Below are 26,583 nucleotides of genomic sequence, written 5' to 3' on the forward strand. Positions count from 1 at the left end.
TTGATTGATAATCTCTTGTCAATGACATTTTAAAGAAAGTGAGGAACAGGAGAAGTGCTACAGCACCAAAGAGGAAAAATTCCCAATTTTCAAAAAAGGGAAGAAAATAGCATATGTCAACTATAGAGTAGCGCTTTTGCCTTTGGTTTCTGGAAAAATACTGAAATAACTGATTAGAGATAGTTCAGTGACCATCTAGAAAGTGGTGATCTCAAAGAGCCAATATGACTTCATTTAGATCAGATTATGCCAGACTAATCATATATTTTCCCTTCTGACAGTGTTTTTAAATTGGTAAGAGCTAATAACAATAATTATAGCTAACATCTGTAGAGTGCTTATCATGTTCCAAGCACTACTTGAGGTATTATCTCATTTTGATTCTCACCTATCCTGGGAGGTAAGTAATAATAAAAATAACATACTGGCTAACATTACTGTGTGCCAGGCACTGTGCCAAGCACTTTACAATTATTACCTCATAACAGCTCATCCTCACAACAACTCTGGGGGTAGGAAGTATTATTATCCCTGTTTTACAGTTGAGGAAACTGATCCAAACAGAAGTTAAGTGACTTGCCCAAGGTCACTCAGCTAATACGTGTTAGTGGCTAAATTTTAACGAAGGTCTTCCTGAGGCCAGGCCCAGCCCACCGTGATCCATTACACCACCCAGCAGCCTCCAGCACAAAGTTGACCACTTGTCAGCTATGTTGCAGAAGCAATTGTTTTTCAGGTATGAGCTGGAAGAGGTGGATGAGATGGTCACTAAGGTCTCCTCCAAACTAGAGATTCTGTGACTTAACCACGTTACAATGCGGGTCGGTGGTATCAACTCTCCATCAGTCAGCCCGCAAAACTGCAGGATCCTCAAGGACTTGAGTTCAAATCCCAGCCCTACCAGGGTAACCTTGGGCAAGTCACTTAACTTCAGTTTTCTTATCTGCAAACTATGAGCATTGGGAAAGATGACCCCTAAAGCGCCCTCCATCTCTAAATCCATGACCCCATGATCATCTATCTGAGAACCCTGGGTCATTTCCTGTCTCATTCATTGTCATTGTATCACTACAAGTTTCTGGATAACTGATTATGGATTCATCCTACCCCGTTCAAACATGGCGGACACAAGGTGGCCGCCCTTGCGCGCGCCCCTCACAAACATGGCGGCTCGTGCGCTCGCGCAAGCTCCGCCCTTCCCCCCCTCCTCCCGCGCCACGGCGCTAAGTCCCGCCCACCCTCCCGGCCTCGTGAAGTCCGTACCGCCTCCTCTCAGTCGGGACCGAACGTGTTTTGGGTCACGTGACCCGGCGGCACCGCCTCCTGATTGGCGGAGGCGGCCGTAGACGTCGGAGGACGCGGCGGCCCCGGGCTGGTGTCTCCCCGGGTCGCGGGTCAGGTGCGCAAGGGAGCGTTAGCCCCGGGAGCTGGGGACGTCGCGGTGGCGGCGGCGCCTCAGACTCATGAGGAGCCGGAAGGTGAGGGAACGGGTGCCCCCGTGGCCCCGGCGTGGGAGTGCGGCCCGCGGCGTCCAGACGGGGGTAGGGGCGGAGAGGCCGGGGGACCGGGGGGGCTGGGGCGAGTAAGGTGGACTGCGCCGCCCGGGACGCGGCCTGTGACGCGAGCCCATTACCCCAGTCCCCCTCCTTCGGGCCAGAGGCTGGTGTGGGGCCGGGATCCCTCCGCCCGTGCCACGCCCACCAGAATACCCCCCCCCCCCGCAGAAGGATAGTATCACGCGACCACCTCGAAGGACCCGCGCCCCCAGGAGCGCTAGGCCACGCCCTCTCGTCCCTCTGCGGTGCTCTAGGCTACGCCCACGGAGGCCGGGGGGGCGGGTCCCTGGGTTCAGGCCACGCCTTTTTAAGGGTTTCTGTAGGGGCGGGTCCATCAGTTTAAGCCACGCCCCACGGACAAGGGGCTCCCCCCTTGGGGGTTCTTTGTCCAGGCTGGGTCAGATAACTGAGGGCACCGACGGAGGATGCTCACCTGCCCTGGCCGTGGGGCTGCCCCCTCCCCAGTGCTTTGGGATCTCGGGGTGCCGGGCCCACCCCTCCAAACATCTCTGGGCCCTGGCTGTGTCTCACTTGGGACCTAAGGTGGGCGTCAGGAGGGGGAGACAGGAACAGTGGTGGAATTATATTACACTTAGGTCACACTGCCAGAAGTGTATCCTTGCCTCAGTTTCCGTACTTTGTGTAGTGAATTCCTCCTGCAATTTCCCAGTCTGCACCCTCTTATCCAGGTGCCTGACTAGGAGAATTTTTTCAATTCTGCTTCCTTCCCAATTTAACTATCGGAGATTGGGAGCTCTTTGAGAGCAGGGGCTGTATTGAACCTTCCTTTGTATCCTTGGTGCTAAGCACAGTGCCTGGCATATAGTGGGTGCTTAATATGTGACTGATTGACTAACTGAACCCCCACCCCAAAATTGTTAACCTAAATGAATCACCCAGCTGCACACATACACATGTACATATACACAAATTGTGGGTTTTTGGCTTTGTTGTTTATCTGTGTATGTTGTTTCCCCCTAGTCAATTGTTAGCTCTTTGAGTTCAGAGGCTGGTTTCATTTTTATCTTTGTACCCAACACCTTGCACACTATCTGACATCACTAAATGCTAGTTGAATTGAATCAAACTGTAATCCCAAAATGTGGTAGAGGACTGAATGTGAAAACAGAGGACCTGAATCAGATCAATATCTGTCACATTCTATTGTGTGGCCTTGGACAAGTCACTTAACTAACCCCGTTTCTGTTATGTACTCCTCATCTACTACCTTATACTTAACCTCAAGCAACTTCTCAAGGCCTCAAGTTCCTCATGTAAAATGAGGGTGTAGAACTCCCTAGCCTCTAAGGGCCCCTCTGTTCTAAATCTATGATCTTATGATCTCTACTCCTCAATTTCTTTATAAAAGGCAGAAGTTTGGGCTACATGATCTCCCCAGCTCCTTCTAGCTCTAAATCTATGATCCATGGAGGCAGTGGAGTCTTGTAAATAAAGTGCTGGTTTTGGCATACAGAGAAATTTAGGTTCCCACCCCTTCTGTCAGTCACTTGATGTGTGACCTTGAGCAAGTCGCTTAACATTTTTTTTTCACATCTCAATTTCTTCTGTAAAATGAAGATAAATACTGCCTGTAGTGCTTACTGTTCACATAGTTGTTGTGAGGTTCAAATAATATCTCTGTAAACCTTTCAGCTTGGGGCAGCTAGGTGGTGAAGTATGGATAGAGTACCAGCTCTGGAGTCAGAAGGACTCATCTTCTGAGTTCAAATCCAGCCCCAGACCCTTCCTAGCTGTGTGACCCTGGGCAAGTCACCTAACCCTGTTTGCCTCAGTTTCCTCATCTGTAAAATGAGCTGGAGAAAGGAAATGGCAAACCACTCCAGTATCTCTGCTAAGAAAACCCAAAATGGAGTCACATAGAGTCAGAGACGACTGAACAACAAACCTTTCAGCTAAGTAAATGCCAGTTCTCGTGCTGGACCTTTTTTTTTTTCTTCAACCTTCTCTCTCTTCTGTCTAGGTGCTCAGCATCCTCGTAGTAAGCACTCAGTGAATATTGGTAGAATTGAAGTTTTTATAGTTTTACTCCATGCTTTTCTTTCCTTGGAACCTGTACTGCAAAATGCCTGGTCTCCTAGACCAGGGCAACAGTGAGGGGAGGAAGTGTAGCACACAGAGAACATTGATTTTAAACCAGAAGATTCACACCATGGCTCTGTGACATTGATCAATTATTTAACATTTCTGAACCCCAGTTTCCTTCTTTATAAAAATATAATACTTTTATTGACTACTTATCACAAGGTAATTGAGGGCAAAGTCCTTTATAAACCTTCAAGCACCAAATAAATATTAAGTATTATTATTTCCATAGAATTGGAAATAGGGATTTCCCTAAGAGGCATCTCCATGTTTAACTGATAAAGTAATTTACAGTGTTGAGAAGGATGGGAGAAATTTCAGTTTAGTTATACAAACAATACTTTGTGTTGGGATACTAAGTAATAAGAGAGGATACCTGCCCTCCAGGAACTTAACAACCTAAGAGGCTTGAGCATAGGTTGTAACGAATGTATGTGGCCATGCAGGAGAGCTATGGGGTCATGGACTAATGCCACAGCCATTAGAGAAGTAAAGTTGTGGGTAGGTATGAGTAGGCAGCAGCATGTCAACCAGGAGGTGGTATACAGGATACCATCAAAGAGATGTGAGACAGGAAGAGGAGGCAAACAAGAGATGATGACGGACTGAGCACCCCTGGGCATGTTAGCCATGTGATGTTGATAGATCTAGAAAGTAGCCCCCAGCATGGTGGGGTGCACACCCTCTCTCCTGACCAGGGGATTGATGGCAAAGACCTGACAAGCTTTGCCCAGAATGAGAAGGTGGGGATACATTGTCACCTTTACCACTGGAAGAAGTGCACTGATGAACTCACAGATTCCACTGATTAAAGAACGTATTACCTGCCCCAGAGGCCACGTCCAGTGCAAGTTAAGAAGAGATGAGCAGTCATTCCAGTCTGTTCTCACTGTCCGCAGAGCACTGCCTTCTAAGGACAGAAAACCTAATGCATCCGAATTAGCATAGAACTGAAAAGGGCACTAGAGATCATGCAGTCCCAAGCCTAACATTCATTTTATAGATGACAAAACTGAGGCCTGAGACATTGAGTGATGTGCCTCCAAGATCATAGGCTTGTTGAAATCCGGTCAGCCCACTTTGATCCCCCTAAAAATAAGATGTGAAGTAATATTTGGAAATAAACATTCCTAAGGAAGGATTGGAACTCAGCTTAGAGAATCCTAGAAAAGAGACATGGGAAATACACACAGCAGACTCTGTGTCGTAGTAGATTTTCTTGTTTGAATCGGCTACTTTCCCAGACTTTAGCAGTGTCATTAGCAAAAGCACCCGGAGTATTCTCCCAAAGCCCTGAAATTATCAGACAAGAAGATACCATTTGGATAGATAATAAAAGCCCAGGCTAAAGGGGCAAGTACTCCTCTGGACCTGTGTAGATTATCTTCAAAACATTGAGAGAGGACATGTAGCTCTTATGTTAAGGGTTTTTATGCTCCCTAATAGGTTTGTTTATTGGTCAACCTTCAGTAAATAAAAAGATTATTTAGATTTAGAAGTGAAATTGGAACCTAGATATTTCAGGTCAACATATTTATCATGGTTATTCATGACAAAAGATATTAATGGAGGCTTGGCATCAGTTTGTGTTCATATGCCCATTGCCAGGGAATGTTCTCATCCCAAGCATTCTGTAATATTGTCATGATTTAAGGAGGTGGAAGCACGGTCCTCAATAAACTCCAGCAGTGTGTTTGATTTACAGTGGCTTAGGAACTCTTAAAAGCCCTCCGAGCTACACATCATGTGGTCAGTTACCTTGCCCTTCCACACATCGTTGAGGGTTTTTCCTTCCTTTCCTCTCTCTGTCTTTTGATGAGCTGAATATTTACTATATCCTCTGGATTTCTCTACCCATGTCATAAGATACACTTGGAAAAGTTGAGGAATCCCTTATTTAAAGATCCAGGTTTTTTTTAAATATCTCCTTATTCACTCCTCTCTCCCCCATTTGTGGATTTCTCTCATCCTTAGTACAGTTAATCAACAAGCATTTATTAAGCACCTCTGTAGTGCTTCACATATGCCAGGCTATGTGTGCTATGTACCAGGAATACAAGCAAAACCCCAAACAGCTCCTACCAGGGCTTTAGAAAAGTTTCATAAGGCTTTATTACAATTCCCCTTTCCCCCAGTATCTTACAGTCTCTTAAAGCTTATGGGGCTCTTAAATTTACCAGATCGGAATTAATTTGACAAAATGAAATAAATTAATGCTGTTTCTACCTATAATTTATAAGTTCGTTCATTCTTTGGAAGATAAGAACTCGGACTTTTTTTCCATGTTAACTTATGTTAGTTCTAGTTACTGAATAGAAGTTTAAGGAAAAACTAAAGTCCCTCCTACTTGGTGGACAAATGTGTGTTTTGGTCTACACAGAGACACCTTTGATTCTTGTGTAATGTATTGGAGGAGGGGGAAGAGGGGGAAGTAGGTGGGACAGTGGATAGTGTAGTGGACCTTGAGTCAGGTAGACTCCTCTTTGTGGATTCAAATCCAGCCTCAGACACAAGATTTGTGACCCTAGGCAAGTCACTTAACCCTCTTTACCTCAGTTTCCTCATCTGTTAAATGAGCTAGAGGGGGAATGGCAAACTATTCCAGTATCTTCTCCAAGAAAACACTAAATGAGGTCATGAAAGTCAGGCACAGCTGAAAAATCCCTCAACAGTGTATTGGAACTCTTTATGGTAGTCTCTTGGAAGATGAAGGGGAAGGACCAAGAAAGAATTCTAAATTCCTAGAATTATAAGAAGTATTCTCCTTTTTGAGGGACAATATTCTCAATCTTCCCAAAAGTAGAGTGGAAGCTCCTTGAGGGCAGGAACTAGGTTGTTTTTGGTCTTTGTAACCCCAGCACCTAGCACAGTGCTTTGCACATAGTAGATACTTATTAAATTGAATTTATTTTAAAAGCATTTAAATTTGAGTCATTTGATATTTTTTCAGGAAAATTCTTCTGAACTATGTTTTCTATGCTTACAGTTTCTTTTTCCAGCAGTGTTTTCTGATTGCTTTATCTGACATTCCTCTTAGAATTCAAACTCATGAGTAGGGATCCTTTCATTCTTTGTACTCAGACCTCCAGCACCTAAAAGGTGCTGGGTATGTAGTAGATACTTAGTAAGTACTTGGGCTGCTATTCTAGTTCACTCTGGGCTTCTAGGGCCAACACTGGGACAGAAATAAAAATGGGCTTCACAGCAACGTATTCAAATCCTTCCTTCTGCAAGCCTTTCAAAGGCTCCCATCTCAAACCCCTCTTCTGTACTTCCAGAAAGGTTCTCACCACCTTCCTCAGATGACCCCCAGTTTACCCTGTGTATATCCTGTATGTACCCAGTTGTCTGCAGGTTGTCTCTCCCCATTGTACTGTGACCTCCCTGAGGGTAGGGTCTGTCCTTTTGCCATTCGTTTTATCCCCAGTGCTTAGCACAGTGCCTGGCACGGAGTAGGCAGCTATTAAAATGCTTGTTATTATCTTGAAATAGATATGAACAGAACCTTTGCCTTTCTTGATGACCTAGCAGTTGCTTTAAGAGCTTGTATTTTGTACTTTTTACTCCCCTTGGTCCTTCAAAAGTCATGCTTGCTACATAAATCCAAGTTTTACTACCTTCCTCAGACTCTTTGATTGTCTCCTGTGGTCTCTGCACTCTCCCAGCGCTTCCCTGACTTCTCAATATCTGATTTAGCTTGCAGACGGGGTGCGCTCTTCAGCACGCCTAAGGAGCAAAAACTGCCCAGCAACCAGAGCTGCCTCGGCTCAAGAAGTAGATGTTTCCAAATCTACAAAAACAGTGTGTTTGGTAAGATGGTGTTCATTCATTCATTGTCTGAAGAGCTTTAAAATCTGATTTTCCATAGACCCGTTTTATCTATTTTACACTCTTTGGATACATCATTGTGAAGTCATTTTTAATGATCGTCAGTTCCAAAGAGGAGAGTAGTCTTAGAGAAAAAGTGAATGAAACTGTTAGAGTTGATGCCCAAGAGACACTTTCTCTGATCAGCGATTTTTATCCTTAATGTTTAGTGAGGAGTCATGTTCATGAGTCATGGACCCACTTCTTCAGCCTCTCCTCTCCTTTGTCATCCTTCCTGTGATAGAGAACACACAAAGTGCAATCCAGTGAGAGCTTTACTGTATTTTGTTCCTCAATTCATTCCTAATAGCCTTTTTGGAAAGAGTAGAGGGAGTCAGTAGAAAATGCCACCAAATCAATTATTTGTTACTTTAATCCCTTCTCTTTTGTTGGACTGGAGGCCTCACTATTATGGGACCTACTGTAACATACTTTCAATTATAATAGGTCTGTTATCCTCCTTTGCAAATTACTGAATTAACAGATGTGAGAAAAGTGGAATTTGTGAGGCAGCAAATTATAGTGGAAAGAACCCTGACTGCAGTCAGAGGGCCCGGATTCAAATCCCACCTCTAATTACCTGTGTGATATTGGGCGAGATACTTCATCTCTCTGGGCCTGTTCTTTAAATCTGTAGGATGAAGGATCTTTAATAAATATCCTAAAACTGATCTGATGACCCCCCAAGATAAGAAGATTGTAGTGTAGTCATGACTTTTCTCTGTTTGTTTATATAGCAAAACATATCCACTTACTTAGGTAAATTAGGTAAGTATAACAACCCTAGTAGAATTTGGGTATTTTGCCAAATTCTTTTTCAATCATTGATTTAAATTTGTGTTGCTATAATAGTATTAAAGCAAAAGAACTTTCTTTTAGAGTTGTCCATTTATATCTTTTATATTGTTTAAGATGTTGAAACAAACCATTCTGCCCCCTAATGTGAAATGAACAAAAGATAGTCTTAGGTCCCATGGGCTCACTGGTTTCTCCTTAAGCTTATCTTTCTTGACAGGCGTCATCACACAAAGCAACTGAGAGACGTACTTCCAAGACACTGAAGTATGAAAAAGATGGTTTCATCAAGTCAGAATTACGAGAACTAACTACCAAAAAGGAAAAAACTTCTTTGTCAAAAACAGCATCTGAAACCTCAAGTGAGAATGGGCCTCTGGAGCGTGCTGAGCACAAAGCATTGCCGCCAAGTAACGAAGCTAATACTTCCAAGATTTGTGAGCAGCAAATAGAAAGGAATGAGAATGGGCTTTCTCATCACGGTCACTCCAGAGAGGTGGGCAACAGTTGCTTAACAAAGACTGAAAATGACTTGGCCCCCTCAAAATATAAAGAAAATCTGCTAGAGGAAGACATGTGTAAGCATGGTGCTGTGCTGCTCGGGGAGGCTGGGTCGGAGGCAGATCCCCAGAAGACACCGTGCCACATAGACAGTAGCATCTTTTTAGACGAAGATAGCAATCAGCCAATGCCAGTGAATCGATTCTTTGGAAATGTCGAGCTCATGCAAGTAAGAATAAGTCATTTATTCTCTTTTCCCTTTGAAAAATAACAGGGTGGGCAGGCAGTGTGTTAGAGTGGAAAGATTATACACATGGAGGCCCCAGCCCCAAGTTCACATCCAGCTCTGCCACTTATGGAGGCCCTCTCTTTATCTGTAACAATGAAAGGGCTGGATGCTGGAGGTCCCTTCTAGCCTTAGGTCTGGCATCCGATGGGGTGCCAGTGTTCCTAAGTTCCCAAGTTATGGTTAAACGAGCAAGAAGAAGTCAAAGTGGATGAAATGTATTCACTCAACAAGCAATTTCTTTACTCTGCCAGGTACTCCTCTAGTACATTGGGGAGGCTTCCTGTGGCCAACTGATGGCCATGGGCAAGCATTAGGTGGGTTGGGATTGGCATCATTGGAGGGAACTTCCAAATCCATAGATGTTTATGTGCCAGGCACTGTGCTAACCACTATTGACATAGAGATGAAAGACGATCAGCCCTGTCCACAACTTGCTTTCTCTTGAGGGGACATAGAGTAATTGGGGAGTGGGAGGGGGTACAGGAAGCGGGAGTTCAATAGACTTTATGGAGGAGGCAGTGCTTGATAGGGATTCTAAGAAGTCGAGGCACGGAAGGAGTGTGGAATTCTAGGTGGAATGTCATGGTAGGAACAGCAGGGAGGCCAGTTTGGTTGGAAATAATAACAATTTTCATTAACAAACTCCATATCTTACTCTTTTCCCCAAGGACCTTCCGCCAGTTTCTCCACCTTGTCCTTCAATGAGCAGACGGGAATTCAGAAAAATGCACTTCAGAGCCAAAGATGATGATGATGATGATGCAGAAATGTAGATATTTAATAAAACATTAAAAAATTATATCTCTATTTTTTATACATTAAGGACAGTTACCAATGTCATGCTATTACAGATGAGTCTAGTTGCCACATGTCAGTATCAATATAAAATCTATCCCCATGGGGACTTTCTAGCTTGAAAAGTAAGCTAAGGTAATTTTGTTACTCCTAGTTGATAAGGTTGTAAAGCCACTATGGGAAACTCATTGAGGTGAACTTGCAGGTTGTAAAGCTTCTATTTTTTCTTTTGGGGGATGATTGGGCAGAAAATTTTGCATTGCTTTGTTCTTAACCATGGCAGCTCCAACTATACCTTCTAGTAAAGCACATATATTGTTTTTTATAATAAATTATGCTTTGAGTAAGCCCAGTGGGGCTAAGAAAGGGTGGCACATTTATACATATAAAAATGCCATCTAAAATTTGTTTTTACAATGTATAAGCAAGCTTCTGTTCTACTACCAGTTCAGGTTATTTGATGATTCCTGCAGGTTACCTGATAAATTCACCTTGAGTGATTTTTCTACTTTTGCTGTTTCCCTATACATATGGACTAGTGGTTACTATAGATGTTTTAAGTTAAGTTTGCAAAGGAAGTCTTTAACACTAGAAAAGATTGTTTTTTTACAATTACATTTTAAGAAGCTTTAACTTTGTCCCTAAGTGGATAGTATTATTCCTTCCAGAAATATTTAACCCATTAATGGAGAAAGCAATTATTTGACTAAAGACCAAGCACCTGATTCTTTCTCCTAAGGGTTTGACTAGTGTTAAGGCTCCTGCACCCATTAAACAACCTCAAAGAAGAAGATTGCAATAAAAGTAGATCTCCACCTAAGAGGAAAGAGCCCCATTTACTTTTCAGCGTTGTGGGGACTTTTTTTTTCCTTTTTATCCAGTATATCTTTGTGTAAGGTGTTACAAGTAAAAAAATAGTAAATAATGTTGAATATACTCTAATTTCTTCCCCAGCTTCATTTGTAAAATAGTTTGGTAGCAAATTAAAATGAAGAGAAATTTTTCAACTTCATCTCATATGTCATTCAAAATATTTGCCCTAGTTGACTTATTTTTTTCCCCAGCAGCCAGTTTCTTTTTAATTTGATTGTTTTCCCATTAGGAGATGTGACCTTCTCTTACTTAAAATAATTCTGTGATTTATCGGTCAGTGAACCACAATACGTTTAATAACATGGACATGTTGCTTATAATCCATTCATAGAAAGCTTGGGAAAATAATTTACAGTTTGAGATTACTGCATGAACTTGACTATTAATCATAACACCTCTCACTGGTGGTAATTGAGTTGCCTCAAAATTTTAGAATTTTGTGTTTGCTCTATTAGTTTCTATGTACTTTTTTTTTAAATTAAATCAGAATGTTATCTACCAGTACTGCTCATTATTATTGCTGTGTTCCAATAAAAAAGTTATATTGAAAAGATTGTATATTCATGGTGCCCTGTTCATTTGCAGTTTTTAACTTCAAATGGTAACATCATTATCCATCATGTTGGTTTATAACACTTTCAAAAAATTGCTGTTTTTTTTTTTCCCCATTTGAAATCTAACCCAGAGTTAATTTGTTCTCACAAATGAATCTAGTGCTTTTCCACCCAAGTTTACTTGGGAATGTTTTAAGTTCTTCAGATACAGCCAGTCCTGCTAAGTATGTGCATTGCCTGTGATTAAGTGCTCCAAGTTGCTAAGATGCTTGTCTAGACTTAAGATGAGGGTTTCAGGCAAAATCATCTGTATCGGACCTTCCTTTGAGCTTCTAGGGCAACCAGCATTTGCATATTGTGTCTACGGTGTGCCATAGAGGATAAAAGTACTGTCTCTGCCTCACAAGGATAAGTTGGTTGGGGAAATCAAGGCACAAAAGGTAATACAGCTAGGGTCACCAGGAAGGTGCACAAGGGCCCAAGGAGGGAGCAGTCCAGGTAAACACTACAAGGTCAAAGGTTAGAAGGCAAGGGTGGGGGCAGGGGTGGCCAGACCAGACTTGATGGAGTATTTGGGGAGGGGGAAGATCAAGGAAGCAGCAAGGAGAAGGTGCACAAAAACATTAGTTTTACACCTAGGAATAAAATCCTCACATAAACCAATAACGTCACAAAGGAAATTTTTAAAAAATGTTTTATGATCTGAGTGGTTCTAAATCGGCCAATTCAGAATTATTCTGGAACAAGACTACGTCAAGTGAAATGTATGATATTCCCAGGTTTTAATAAGGTACAAAATAAAAACTTTTTGAGACATTTTCTTTATTAAAAAAATCATTAGCCAAAGTATGAAAATGCATTGCAAAAAAAATTAGTTGAATATTCCTGTGGCACTTATAAGACATTTATGAGCATTTCAACTGCTGCTTTCACTGTGCTATCAGAAACTGACAAGAGGAGGCTTATGTTACCAAATGCAGATAAAACTTCTCAAAAACAATGTTAGATGACAGAACTGTGCCAGAGGACTCAGGCTGTCAGAGCATGCTGATCCAGTTTGTACATTATCTAAACCTGTTTTTTTCCTTGAAGGTATCTTTGGTGAAATAATAGATGACATCGCCAATGTTCTAAGGTTTGCAACACATCTTAAATAACTAATCTCACCTGATCCTCAAAGTAAATGAGGGTTAGATGTTCTAGATATTCTTTTGACAGGAAAAGAACAGGCTTAGCAAGGCAATGACTTACAATCCCAATTAAAAATTGTTTTATGATTATTTAAAATGTCACCATCAGACGGGTCAAACTTTAATCTGTCTTCCCCTATCATCAAGGATTATATTCTTATCACTTCATCAATCTGCCTCCCCCAGATCTGGAGTCTGTGGACCTATGTTAGAATCCCAGCTCTGTCACATAACGTGTACATTTTCCATATTAGAAGGATGCTCCTTGTAATTGGGGATTGTCTCATTCATAATTGTAGCCCCAGCATCTAACACAGTGAGTGGACACATAGTAGGCATTTCATACTTGATACTTGATTGGTTCATCTTGGGCAAATAACTTTCCCATTTGTAAAATGAGAGGATTGAATCTCCCATCAACATCCCACGATCCTGTTTGCTCACTTGTTAGCCCAGTGTTTGGGCTGGACACGATAGAACATCAATTGGCCAGTTTTTGTGCCTTTGTTGGATGTTAATTCATGTCAATTTTGCTAAAAGTTGAAGTTTTTGATTGTTTCAATTTCATTTGTTCACATTTTCCAGATTCCCCATTGCCACAGATATTTAAGTCACAGAATTTCAGAGCTGGAAGGGACCTTGGTGGCCACTCCCTGAAATGTGGTCCTTTGGTCTTATCTTGAAGACCATGAAAGACTGAAGAAGCACTACCTTTTACAGCAGTGTTTCCATTTTACTTAGCAGTAGCTTGTCATTAGGAAGTTTTTCCCTGACATCATCCCTGAATTTGGCTCTTTGGCACTTACATCCATGCCCCTAGTTCTGCCCACTGGGGCCAAAGAGAGCGCGTCCAAACCACCTTCCATAGGACAGTATTTCAAGTACTCAAAAGATTGATATGCCCCCTGAATTGTCTTTTCTCCAGGCTAAATATCCCCATTCCTGTAAACAGACCTTAATGTGGCATGGACCTAAGGATCTTCAGCATTCTGGTTACCCTCTTCTAGATTCTCTGTAGCTTGTCAATGTCCCTCCTAAACTGTGCTAACAAAACTAAACACAAAATATCCTTCCCTGTCCTCAAGGGCTTAATTCTAATAGGGGAGACAGTATACATAAATCAAACCATACAAGACAAATACAGACTACAGGAAGGTAACACGAGAGGACCAGACTCTGGGGGAGGTAGTCCTTGAGCTGGGTAGAAGGCAGAGATTCAAAAAGTCACAAGCTAAGATGGAGAGCATTCCAGGCATGCAGGAGAGAGAGACCAAAGCAAAGAGATGAATGATGCAATGTTGTCAAGTAGACCAGAATGGCGGGACTGTAGGGTTTGTGGAGAGAAGAATGCAACATGATTGGAAAGGGGCCAAGCTGTCTAGAGCATTCAATGTGAAAAGACTTTCTATTTATTCCTAGAGATGATAGGAAACCACTGAAGTTCATTGAGGTAGGGAGTGACAAGGTCAGACCTATGCATGCTTTAGGGAAATCACTGAGTTTAGGAGGGATGAGAGCGGGCAAAAAAGACTTGAGCTAGGGAAAACAATTTGAAAGGCTGCAACAATAGAACAGGTGAGAAGTAATGAGAGGGCCTGAATTAGGGTGGTGGCTATGTGAGTGGGAAGAGAGGTATAGCAGAGGTGTTGTGGGGAAATTACAAGATTTAGCCACAAATCAAATATGTGGGATAAGCAAGACAGAGACAGGGATAAGAAAGACAGGAGGTGAAGATAACACCAAGGTTTTGAACCTAGATGACTAGGAGGACGGTAGCACACACACACAGACACAGCTGGGCAGCATCGGTCCTGGGCTGTGTAGCAAGAAAGGAACAGGTACAGAAGCAAGCATCAGCAATATGGCTCAGAGCAGAGCTGGTCTCAGTTTTAGCTTTTAGCCCGGTCTGAAGCCTGCAGACGAATACTTAGGGTGGGAATCCCAGAACAAAGGGAAGCCTGTAATTCTGTCACTGAACCAGCAAGACTTCCTAGCTGGCTGATAGGGGCTGAGTCCAGCAGTAATCTAATTTGCTCAGACCCAAATCCAAGTCAGGAACTTGTAGCATGCAGACCAGGGGAAAGGAATCAGACTCTACCCTGAATCAGACTACTTTAGTAGGGCTGAAAGCTTACAAGTTTCCCATCTGAGCTGTCTCTGAGATCCCCCAGCAATAGGACCAGCTCAGAATGGGAACAACCCCCCCCCAAAACAACACCATAAAAAGTTACTATGGCGACAGAGATGCTCAAGACACGAATTCAGAAAAAGAGAATGACTCTAAAAATCTACAAGCAAAGTCGCAAAGAAAAACAGAACATGAGCACTAATTCAACTAGAATTCTTGAAAGAGATAGTGCTTTAAAAAGAGCTAAGAAGATGTTTTGATCAATGAAATGAGAGGGCTAGAGGGAAAAAAACTGGAAAAGTGAAAACTATGGAAGAAAAAAAAATTGGAAAAGGAATTAGCTTGGCACAAGACGTACAAAATCTTGCCCAAGCAACAAACTCTTTAAAAATTAGAATGGAATAGACCCAAAAGAAGCCAATAATTTTATCAGACAACCAAAATATTAAAACAAAGTCTGGAAAACCAGAAGAAAATGGAAGGTATCTCAACTATTAATGATTAAAAAAACAGATTGATGATTAAAAAAAAAAACTAAGAACCATTGCACTACCTGAATGCCATGACCAAACAAGATCCTAGATATTATTTCAAGAAATTGTATGAAGAAAACTGTCCAGATCTCTTAGAACAAAAAGGAAAAGTAGAAAGAATCCACCAGCCACCTCCTGAAAGGGGAGAAAGGGAAAAGGAGAATTAGAGGGAAGGTAGATTAAGGGATGGATTAGACCTAAGAAACTCTAAGACTACACAAAAATATTTATAGCTCTTTTTGAGGTAGCATAGAATGGGAATTTGAGAAGGCAGCCACAAATTAGGGGATGTCTGGACAAGCTTTGGTATATAAAAGGGATAGAATACTACTGTGCTATAAGAAATGATGAAAATGTTTTCAGAGAAACTTGGGCAGACTTACATGAACTGATGTAGAGTGAAGTGAACAGAACCAAGAGAACGACAATAACATGGTAAAGACAAACAACTTCAAAAGAATCAGGAATTCTGATCAGTGTAATCAATAACCACAATTTCAGAGGATTAATGATGAAACATGCTTCCCACATCCGGACAGAGAGATGAAAGACTCAAGAGTTCAGAATGAGACATATTTTTAGACATGGCCAATGTGGACATTTGTTTTACTTAACTATACCTATTTCTAACAAGGATTTTGTTTTCTTTCATTCTCAATTTCAGGGGCAGGGAAAGCAAATTTTTGCTGATTAAAAAAATGTAAAATTTTTTAAAAAATAGTAATAGGTAAATTCATGAAGGAGTTTTAGGGGCAGAGCTGAGGGAGTGAAGATGAGTTTTATTTTGGTAATGTTGACCTTTCAGAGCCTACAGGACATCCAGTTTGAAATGTTAAACACAACTGGTGATATAAGACTAGAGCTCAAGAAACAGACTAGGGCTGGATAAACAGATCTGGGAATCATCTATATAGAGATGGCAATTGAATCTCTAAGCCAGTGAGGTCACCAACTGACAGAGTTTCAATCGTTTTTTTCAGTCGTGTCCAACTTTGTGATCCTATTTGGGGTTTTCTTGGCAAAGATACTGGAGTGGTTTGCCATTTCCTCCTCCAGCTCATTTTACAGGGTTAAGTGACTTGCCCAAGGTCACCCAGCTAGTCAGTGTTTGAGACTGGACCCAGCACTTTACCCACTGTGCCACTTAGCTACCCACTGAGATATTTATAGATATAAAAAAGAAGAGAGCCCAAGACAGAGCTGCAGGTCACACCCATAGTAGTGGGTCAGACAGATAAGAAGACAACCAAAAGAGAAAGCAGTCATGAAAACCCAGAGTGGAAAGAGTATATATCCAGGATCAGAAGGTGATCAACAGTGTTAGAGGCTTTAAAGAGGTCAAGAAAGATGAGAATTGAGAAAAGATCAATAGAGAGATCACTGGGAACTTTGGAGAGAGCATTTTCATTTGAATGATTTCAGGAAGCCAGAGTACAGAAGGTTTAGAAAGGCCTGAGAGGATGAAAAGAGATCAAGTGTAGATGGTAAGGAGTGTAGCTGACAAGGGAAGAAGAATATAGGAATATGGTGGGCACAGTAGGATCCAGTAAAGGTAGTGGGGTGGGAATCTAAAGAGGAGGGCAGGAATTGTGCTAAGCACTTTTACAAATATTATCTCATTTGGTCTTCCATCCCATTTTACAGCTAAGGAAACTGAGGCAAACAGAAGTTAAGTGATTTGCTCAGAGTCACACAGCTAGTAAACATCTGAGGTCAGATTTGAACCCAGGTCTTTTTGACTCCAGGCCTAATGTTCAATCTACTGTATCACCTAGCTGCTTCAAGAAGGGGAAACATGGGTTTGTTTATGGGTAGCAAGGAAGGAGTCAGTAGATATGGGTAGTCTGCTAAAGAAGATGGGAGAGAGTAAGACAGGGGGCGGGGAAGGGGGAGTACATGCAGAGGGGATGGTCTTGGCAAACAGAAGGGCCACCTCCTCAGAGGCTGGAGTGAAGGAAGAGATAGCGGGAGACAAAGTCAGAGTGTTGGGAGAGGAGGAATGGGTGAAGGGATCTCTCAATGAATGTCCTCACTTTCTTTCCATGAATCATGAGTCAAGGTCCTCAGCAGAGAGGATTGAGGAGGGAGTGGTGTGGGAGGCTTGAAGAAGAAAAGGTTGGTAATATCTATGCCCCTCGTGCAGCTAGGTGGCGCCACAGTGAATAGAGCTCCAGGACTGGAGTCAGGAAGAATCATTCCGTCAAACCTGGCCTCAGACACTTAATAGCTGTGTGACCCTAATGCCCAGAACATTTGTTGTTGTTCGGTCATTTCAGGTGTAACCAACTCTTGGTGACTCCATTTGGGTTTTTCCTGACAAAGACAGTGGAGTGGTTTGCCATTTCCTTTTTCCAGCTCATTTTACAGATGAGGAAACTGAGGCAATGAAGTGACATGCCCAGGGTCACACAGCTATAAGTGTCTGACACTGGATCTGAACTCATGAAGATGAGTCATCCTGACTCCAGGCCCAGCACTCTCTCCTCTGCACCACCTTGTTGTCCTGCCTAGAACACAGTAAACATTTAATAAATATTTATTTACAAATTGAAGTGTTTGGTTTTTTTAATTCAACATATATGCTTCAGGAAGATGACTTGAATCATTTTCTCAGATAAAAGGAAATTTGGCACAGGAAAAACAAACTTTAAGTTAAAATTAAAGTCACTCTCTAACCCACTACTACCAAATTGATAATCATGACCTGAAAACAGGTCCAGTTCCTTCTTACATGTCGTACACACACACACACACACACACACACACACACACTTCCCTCTACCACCACCACCAGCCCACTTATAGCTTGGTGAGAATTCATGCATAAGGTTCACAAAACAGAATTATGTCCCCCAGTGGCTTAGAGACCCAACATGCCTATTCAAACAACCTATACCCCACAAGCTAGAATTATAAAAAGCAAGGATCACTATTTTTTACTGTGGAAAATGTGCCTTGATTCAACAAAATACTGGATAAATTACAGAGGGAAGAAAGTTCCTTAGTTCACGGAGCACCATTTTCTCATAGCTAGAAACTATTATTTCATGCTGAGCACCCAACAATCTGTTTTCTAATAGCAGAACTAACAACATGACCAAGGGGAAAGACCTCGAAATCAAAAGAAATTGGGAGATTGAAGAGGGAAAAAGGAAAGGAAAGGGCTCTAGCTAGAGCTACTTCATAGCTATATAAACAAAGATCTTAGAGACAGAGAGCCAGACAGAGAGATAGAGGGATAGGGACTAACACTGTTTCACTGGTATGGGGAACTCCCAGGTGAAGAAACTCCTCCACCAATGCAGGTCAGCACTTTCTCAGCAACTTAGACAGTTGTTTAGAGCACAAGTTAAGCCACACACCCAGGGTTATATAGCCAGGATGTGTCAAAGGTGGCACTTGATCCAAAGTTTTCCTGGCCACTCTGAATGGATATATATGTGTGTGCGTGTGTATGCATACACACCTATGTTTACATATATATGTATATAGAGAGAGACATGAGGTAGCTTGGGGGCGCAGTGGATAGAGCACTGGGCCTGAAGTCAAGAAGACTCACCTTCCTAAATTCAAAACTTATTAGCCACGTGACCCTGGACAAGTCACTTAATCCTGTTTGCCTCCGTTTCATCATCTGTAAAATGAGCTGGCAAACCACTCCAAGATCTTTGCCAAGAAAACGCCAGATGGGGTCACAAAGGGTAGGACATGACTGAACAACAACACAAAGACGGAAACAGACATGTGGACAAACATGCATTTGTAAGCTTGGAATTAGCCAGAGAGACAGACAGAAAGTAGCCCCTTTATGGAGGCCCTGCGTTAAGGCACCATCAGATATGTATATGAGGTAGGCTCCCTGACTTTCCACTGGCTGCGCCCTGTGCCTAGACTGCACTCTTTCCTTACTGCCATCTTTTAGAATCTCTAGCTTCCTCTAAGCACAGCTCAACTGCCACCTCCTACAGGAAGATGTTCCTGATGCCACCTGCTATTAATCGTTCCTTCCAAAACAAAAATTGTCTTCCATTTTCTTTGTAGATACTTTGTATATCATTTTATGTTTCATTTTTGTCTTTGTATCCATCCTCAGCACTAGGACAGAGAATGACACATAGTAGGCACTTAACAAATGCTTGCTTCTTCTCCTATTTGAACCTGTTTCTCTTTCTGTAAAACTAGGGGAATGGAGCAGATGATCTCCGAGTCCCCTTCTGGCTCTAAAACCCAGGAAAGCGATAGGAGAGAGGTCATTGACGTCTGCGGGCAGCACGTTTCCTGACAACCTGCTTCTTGGGTTTGTAAATCCTAGTCTCATCGCAGCTGAGGTTATGACTACTTTTCTTATGGCAGGCAATATGTACCAATTTGAGATTATTGGAGGTAAAAAGCAGGCTATAGAAATATTCCCAGTCTACTTCTCTCCCGTCTTGCTCGGCAACAGCTTCAGTCAGGGTGGGCACAATGGTGCGTTTCTTTTCTATTCTGCAAGAGAAGATGAACTAGTTATTGGCTCTCAGAAAGTGGGCAACTTCCCTCCTCAAACCAAAAGAACAGGTTTTTTAGTTACTCATTTGAGGACTAGACAACACACTAAACCTAATTTCATTTCTAGCAGGTTCTTTCTTTAAAATGTAGCTCAGATATTATTTCCTTCCTGAGGTCTTTACTGGCTCCTCCCTCCCCTGGCCCTCCAGTTTCTAGTGCTCTCCTCCCACAATTCCCAGAGATGGATTTATATTTTTGTTTGTTCCATGTTGAAAAGAACGTCAGGCATGTTACCAAAAAAAATTTATTTTGTAGAGCTAGAAAAAAATAATAACAAAAGATCAAGAATATCAAGGGAATCAATGAAAAAAATGAGAAGGAAAGTGACTTAACAGTACCAGATCTCAAACTATATTGCAAAGCTGTAATCATCAAAACAATCTGGTACTGGCTAAGAAATAGAGTGGTGGATCAGTGGAATAAATTTAGTACACAATACACAGTAGTAAATAACCAGAATAATCTAGTGTTTGACAAACCCAAAGATTCAAGCTTTTGGGACCAAAAAAATCACTATTTGACAAAAAGTGCTGGGAAAACTGGAAAGCAATTTGGCAGAAACTAGATGTAGATCAACATCTCACACCATATACTGCCTCTGGTGCCCAATAAGCACTTATTAAATGTTCTTTCCTCTTTATTCCCCTACCCCAGTACCTGGTACAAGTGATAAGAATAAGGGCATGTCTTGCAATCTCACTGACAGTGAGAACGCTCAAGTCAGCTCTGTCTCCAAAATTTAGCATCTTTAGAGAGAAGCCCAGAGCATTAAGAGATTAAGTAATATGCCAGGGTCACACTGCTAGTATTTACCAGATATGAGACTTGAACCCAAGTCTTGACTTCAAGGTCAGCTCTCTATTCACTATACCATGTTGCCTGTTATGTTAATATATAGTAGGTGCTATTTAACTATTAGCTCAAATTTCTTTGCTGTTTTTCAGTTATGTCTGGCTCTTCATGACTCCATTTGGAGATTTCCTTGGCAGAGATATTGGAGTAGTTTGCCATTTCCTTCTCTAGCTCATTTTACAGATGAGGAAATCGAGAAAAACAGGGTGAAGTGACTTGCCCAGGGTCACACAGCTAGTCAGTGTCGGAGGCCGGATTTGAACTCTAGGCCCAGTGCTCTGTGCACTATGGCACCACTTAGCTGCCCCATTTATTACATAGCCTATACTAATTTATCTGTACTTTCCCCACCAATAGAATATAAACTCCTTGAGATCAAGGACTAGCTCACTTTTATACCCCTACTACACCATACCATGCATCTAACTTCTGCTTGAACTCCTCCAGTGAAAGAGGAAGCCGCCATTTCTCAAGGCAGCCTATTCCATTTTGGGATGGTTCTCATCATTACAGAGTTTATTTTTTCCTGAAATTGAGGTCCAACCATCCTCTCTGTAACTTTATGTCATTCTTCCTGGATCTGCCCTCTGAGGCTAAACAGAATAAATCTGATCCCTCCCCCCCATGACAGCTTTTCAAATATTTGAAAACAACCACTGTGGCCCCCAGATCTTGTCTTCTCCAGACTTTGGTCACAGTAATCCAGTTCCACAGTGTCACAGTCAGGATTCAAACCCAGGTCTTTTGTCTCCAAGCGGAGTACTCTGCCCACTGTACCACTACATCTCTGTATCAGCACCATCCTCTGATTTGCTGCCATAACCAATCACTATAAAATTAAGTATCTTGATAAGTTACTAGACACTCTAACAAGGTTAATTAACACTAACACATAAGTACCAAACATTCAGCCCAGTGTATTGCCCCAACAAGATTAAAATTTAATTGGAAAATATTTAGCAAAATTAATAAAAAAAAGACAATAGAATATAGATGATATTAATATGTAGTTTTCAAAGCCTGTAGGGATCCTTAGGTATAGTTGGGTGGTCCCTGTTTTTATGTGAGTTTGACTCCCCTGGCACAGAGAATAGAGAACTGGCCTTGAAGGAGCCAGATTGACATGGGTTCAAATCCTGCCTCTGATACAAGGGGACTATTTGACCTTTGGCAAGTCATTTCACTTTTACCTTCTAGGTAACTCTCTTAAGACAGCAAGGTATTAGTAGAGGGAGTTCCTTCACCAAGGAGTTCCCAGTATCAATGAAATCACACATCTGGTCCCTATCCCTATTAACAGCAGACATGCTGCTCTCTTGGTTGGGTCACTTGGCTCTGGCTACATGAATGGTGCTGAAGATTCCTAGCTTTACTTACTTGTGATCTAGGTTCCAAGTGCTGAAGAGAATTCGACTTTCCCGGTTGCTATAGGGATTGATGGAGTGTTTAGACAAACAAGCATCCAAATCGAAAGGACCCTAAAATGGCAAAATGGGAGACAAGTAGATTTAAACTCCAGTGAATTCGTCATCCATCCATCAAAGGGATGAGTAAAATGAATTTCAGTAAAAATAAATCCCATTATCACATTGGATTTTATGATAAAATGGGAGATGGCTTCCCATGGAGGGGGGAAATAAGCTCACAATAATATAAGCTGAAAAACTAGATATCACATCCTGGATCAAGAGGGGATGGACTTAAAGAGGTAGGAGAAGAGATCTATTTTTGGACATGGCCAATGTGTGCATTTCTTTTGCTTGATTGGGCATATGTTACAAAGGTTTGGTTTGGTTTTTCCTTTTTCTTTTTCCAAATGGAAGTGGAGAATATAAATGCTCATTAATTGAAAAAACACCAGCAGCCTCTCTACACTCAGGGATGGTTTTCATCCCTAAGGAGCAGTTAAATGAATGAATGAACAAATGAGTGAACGAATGAATGAATGAACTCTCCAACCAGAAAATTTCTTAGGTTCTATGCTCCAGATTAGACAAAATAAGTTCTCTACCTTTCTAATTTAACCAGTTACTAAGCATCTACTAAAGTACCTACTATGATTCTAGCTATAGAAGTGACCTATACATTATGCATTATTACATTCTAACTTGTCTTCAAAATTATTTGTGGATCTCATCCCTTAGCACAGTGCCTGGCACATAATAAGAAATGAATAAATGTTATACAGCCACATCATGACTAGTTTAAATAATTAATCTCCTCAAGTGGCCAAACACACTTGAATTTACAGTGTTTGAAGTTTTAACTGGAAAATTTGGTAACTGGTTCAAACCCAATGGAAATAGGTAGTTAGAATACTAAGCATCAAAATACTGCAACTACTTCAGGGGATCCATTGTTCACACTAATTGGGACTTCTCTGTGTGTGTGTGTGTGTGAGTGTGTGTGTGTGTGTGTGTGTGTGTATGTCTCTCTGTCTCTCTCTCTCCTCTCTTCCTCCACTTTTTTCCCTCTCTCTCCTTCTACCTATCCATCCATATATTCATTCACCCATTTACTTCTCTCTCTCTCTCTCTCTCTCTCTCTCTCTCTCTCTCTCTCTCTCTCTCTCTCTCTCCATCCATTCACCTATCTCTTTCTCTTTATCTATCCTCTCTCATTAAATTGGTAAGCCCTGATATGCAGGAATGATGTCATTTTTGCCATTCTTTGTGTCCCAGAACCCAGCATAGTGCCATAGCACAAAATCAGCATTTAATAAATGCTTGTTGACTAAGTTTCCAATTTCAAATCCTTAGTACCTCAAAGAATGTCTTCATTTCACATGGTCACAGAAGGTCAGAGACGGAAGGGACCCCAGAGGTCATCTAATCCAGGTCCCTTCCATCTCTGACCCACATGGGGTATCAACCCACAGTTTAAGAAGTGCTGAAGGGGTCTGATGCAACCCTTCATTATACAGAATTAGAGAATGAAGTTAAAGGACAGAGGTGATTTATCTAACATCCCCTAGCTGGTTAGCGGCAAAGCCAGGACTAGACTCCCACTGCACCACTGCTGTGTGCACTGAGCACCATGTGTCTTGAAGGTCTTTCAAATCAAGGCTCAATAACCACTTGTCAGAGATATTATAGTGATTCTTTTCACGTATGGGTTGGACTAGCTGGTTGGGGAGGTCCCTTCCCATTCTCAAGCTCTGTGCTGCTGTGACTATTCTAGCAAACATGGGATAGACAAAGGAAGGACAGAGAAGTTGTTTCTGGACCACGGTGGATATATGGCTCTTTTTATGCAGAGCATATCTCTTCAGTGGATGAGACGGTGATGAGGAAAGAGTAGAAGACAAAGTTAACTGCATCATCATCCTCCTTGTAGTTCCCATGCTTTTGTGCATGTCTTCTTCCTCCTCCTGGATTGCCCTCCCTTGCTCCTTGGCTCGTCTAAATTCATAAGACCCAGCCCAAGACAAAGCCCTCTCTGATTTCGCCAAAATCCTTCCTTTTCTGAACTTCCACATCCCTGACCATCAGAATTATAAAGCAGTGCTTTGTACTGGACTCCAGACTTGTGAGGTCATCAAAGGAGGGAACTCCTGGTATACATACTCCCTCCTCACATGCATATCCACAACTCTTCTTAATACCTTAGCTTTATACAGAAGGCTAGGGATTAGGGAGTCTGATTTCATTAGCAAAGCAGACTCTTAGGTGAGGGCACTCCCTCTGCCAATGTAGGCTGGCACCTTCTTTACAATTTACAGCTTTAGAGAGTGACCTAGGGGCAACAAGAGGTTAAGCAACTGGGCCAGAGTCACTCAGTCAGTAAGTGTCAAAGATAGGCCTTAGGTCTTTCTGAATTCAAGGTTAGCTCTTCCGGTATGCTGCCTTCCTAGTAAACACTCAATAGAAAGTAGTTGAACTGTAGGAAAGATGTCTTTATGGTCAGAGTTGTTTACAATCATCTACATAAACAAAAAAGAAGATGAGAAAAACTGCAGTCTGTTGCAGCAGGAACTCTTTAATGTCCCTTCCCTCGCTTGGACACTGACTGAAGACTGAGCATCATGCCACCTGCTGCTCAAACCACTTAGAAACTATAGGAAGGCCACAGCTTCAGGAGGTGGATTATGCTGGAAATTCAATTTGCAATTTATAAATGGCAAAAAGTGCCACTTGAATTGCTATTCACACCCCAGCAGGGACAAGGCATTAGCAAAAGCCCCAGGTCCTCATCACCACCGTGCCAGACAAAATCTGCCAGACCTACTGCAGAAGAAAAATGGAAGAGGCCAAGGAAGTGGTTGATTTGCATATGAATCACTCCCCCTCCACCCAAACCCAAGCAATCTTGTTTCAAGGTCCTGACATAGATAAATAATAACATACAACATATATATACATACATATAGCTATATATCTATCTACATATATATCTACATATATACATACATACGTACATATATATACATATGTATATATTATATATATATATATGTAGGCAGCTAGATGGTACAATGGATAGAGTGCTGGGCATGAGGTCAGGGAGACTTGAATTCAAATCTGGCCTCAGATACTGGCTGTGTGACCCTGGAAAAGTCACTTAACCCTTATTGCCTCCATTTGTTCAGCAGTAAAATAAGCTAGAGAAGGAAATGGACAAACCACTTCAGTATCTCTGCCAAGAAAACCTCAGATGGGGTCATGGACAGTCAGATATGACTGAACAGTCATGAAGAGTTGGACATGACTGAAACAACCAAACAACAACATAATCTATATAATAATAGGCAGAAGGTATATAAATAATATATAATATGTATAATCATTTTTAAGATGATTACCACAAACTCTGACTCATATGGAAAAGAATACTAGTACATTTCTGGTACATAGATTGTTTCTGATCTCACCATCCAGTTGGGATTTCACTGACACTCAAATTCCAAGCCCGGGCTTGAACCCCAGAACTACATCTCAGTCGTTTCATTTGTGTCTGACTCTTCGTGACCCTGTTTGGGGTTTTCTCAGCAAAGATACTGAAGCAGTTTGCCATTTCCTTCTTCAGCTCATTTTGCAGATGAGGAAACTGAGGCAAATGGGGTGAAGTGACGTGCCCAGGGTCTCACAGCTAGGAAGTGTCTGGGGCCGCATTTAAACTCAGGAAGATGAATCTTCCTAATTCCAAGTTCAGTGCTCTATGCACTATGGTGCCACCTAGAGGCCGTAAATGATTTCTACTATCATGCAGTAACCATAAGGCAAAGTAGCAGCTTTCTTTCATACAATCTCGGAGACACAAAGGACCTCGGTGCCCAGATAGTCCAAACCATAGTGGAATAAGAATCCCCTTTATCATCGCCCCAAGTGTTCTTCTTACTCAAAGGAGACACTCCATTTCCCATTTCCATGCCTTTGCATTGGCTGTTTTCAATGTCTGAAATTCACTCTCCTCACCTCTGTGTGTTAGAATCCCTTGTTCCCTTCAAGTCTCACCTTCTACAAGTGCTCCCTTCTACATGAAGCTGCTCCTAGTTACCCTTCCCCCTGCTAGTGCCTTACCACCACCCCCAAAAAAACCTTGTATCTATCTTATCCTTGACTTTGTTCACCCTATTGGATATTAAGTTTCTTAAGGGAGGAACTGTTTCTTTTGCCTTTGTATCTATGGGTGCCCTGCGCAGTGCCCTGGCTTATACTAGGGTCTCAGTAAAATAATTTTTGATTGCTTTATTGGTCATCTAGCCTCCATTTCAAGTTTGATGGCTCACTACCTACCATTTTTGTACAGCTTTAATTATTAGGGAGTTTTTCTTATGTTGAGAAAAAAAAAAATCAACCTTCTCCCACTTAACCCAAAACCCCTTCTATGACATGATTTTTAGAATCCTCACTATCCTGGTCAACCTCCAGCTTGTCACTATCCTTCCTAAGATGTTCTACTTCATCAAAATCCGACCTAAGATGCTCCACTTCGTCAATCTCCTTCCTAAGATGCTCCACTTCGTCAATATCCTTCCTAAGATGCTCCACTTCGTCAAT

At 41.8% G+C, this 26,583-nt stretch overlaps 2 protein-coding genes across 3 annotated transcripts in view; one reads left to right on the forward strand and one right to left on the reverse strand.

Moving 5' to 3' along the window:
• The first annotated feature begins 1,373 nt into the window (after positions 1 to 1,373).
• CUNH1orf174 (chromosome unknown C1orf174 homolog) lies at positions 1,374 to 9,910 on the forward strand. Its single transcript, XM_027843809.1, has 4 exons — positions 1,374 to 1,478; positions 7,356 to 7,469; positions 8,542 to 9,051; positions 9,780 to 9,910. The coding sequence occupies exons 1-4, from the start codon at positions 1,464 to 1,466 to the stop codon at positions 9,882 to 9,884; spliced, it is 744 nt and encodes a 247-aa protein (XP_027699610.1). The 5' UTR covers positions 1,374 to 1,463; the 3' UTR covers positions 9,885 to 9,910.
• Positions 9,911 to 18,837: 8,927 nt separating this feature from the next.
• Positions 18,838 to 26,583, reverse strand: part of DFFB (DNA fragmentation factor subunit beta) — a 25,443-nt gene continuing 17,697 nt past the window's right edge. For both annotated transcript variants that reach the window (XM_027843898.1, XM_027843897.1), the window contains 2 exons: positions 21,962 to 22,062; positions 18,838 to 19,669 (listed from right to left, as the gene is read on the reverse strand). In XM_027843898.1, coding sequence (XP_027699699.1) covers positions 19,435 to 19,669; positions 21,962 to 22,062 — 336 coding nt within the window. In that variant the 3' untranslated portion in view covers positions 18,838 to 19,434. The remainder of the gene's footprint in view (positions 19,670 to 21,961; positions 22,063 to 26,583) is intronic.

The sequence above is a fragment of the Vombatus ursinus genome, unplaced genomic scaffold, assembly GCF_900497805.2.
Source record: "Vombatus ursinus unplaced genomic scaffold, bare-nosed wombat genome assembly UNPS02014932.1, whole genome shotgun sequence".
NCBI lineage: Eukaryota > Metazoa > Chordata > Mammalia > Diprotodontia > Vombatidae > Vombatus > Vombatus ursinus.

Bases quoted from the DNA above. Each gene is read 5' to 3' on its own strand.
- CUNH1orf174 (XM_027843809.1), top strand. The intron at 7,470-8,541 runs GTAAGATGGTGT...CTTTCTTGACAG, and splicing joins CTACAAAAACAGTGTGTTTG to GCGTCATCACACAAAGCAAC. The intron at 9,052-9,779 runs GTAAGAATAAGT...CTTTTCCCCAAG, and splicing joins GAAATGTCGAGCTCATGCAA to GACCTTCCGCCAGTTTCTCC.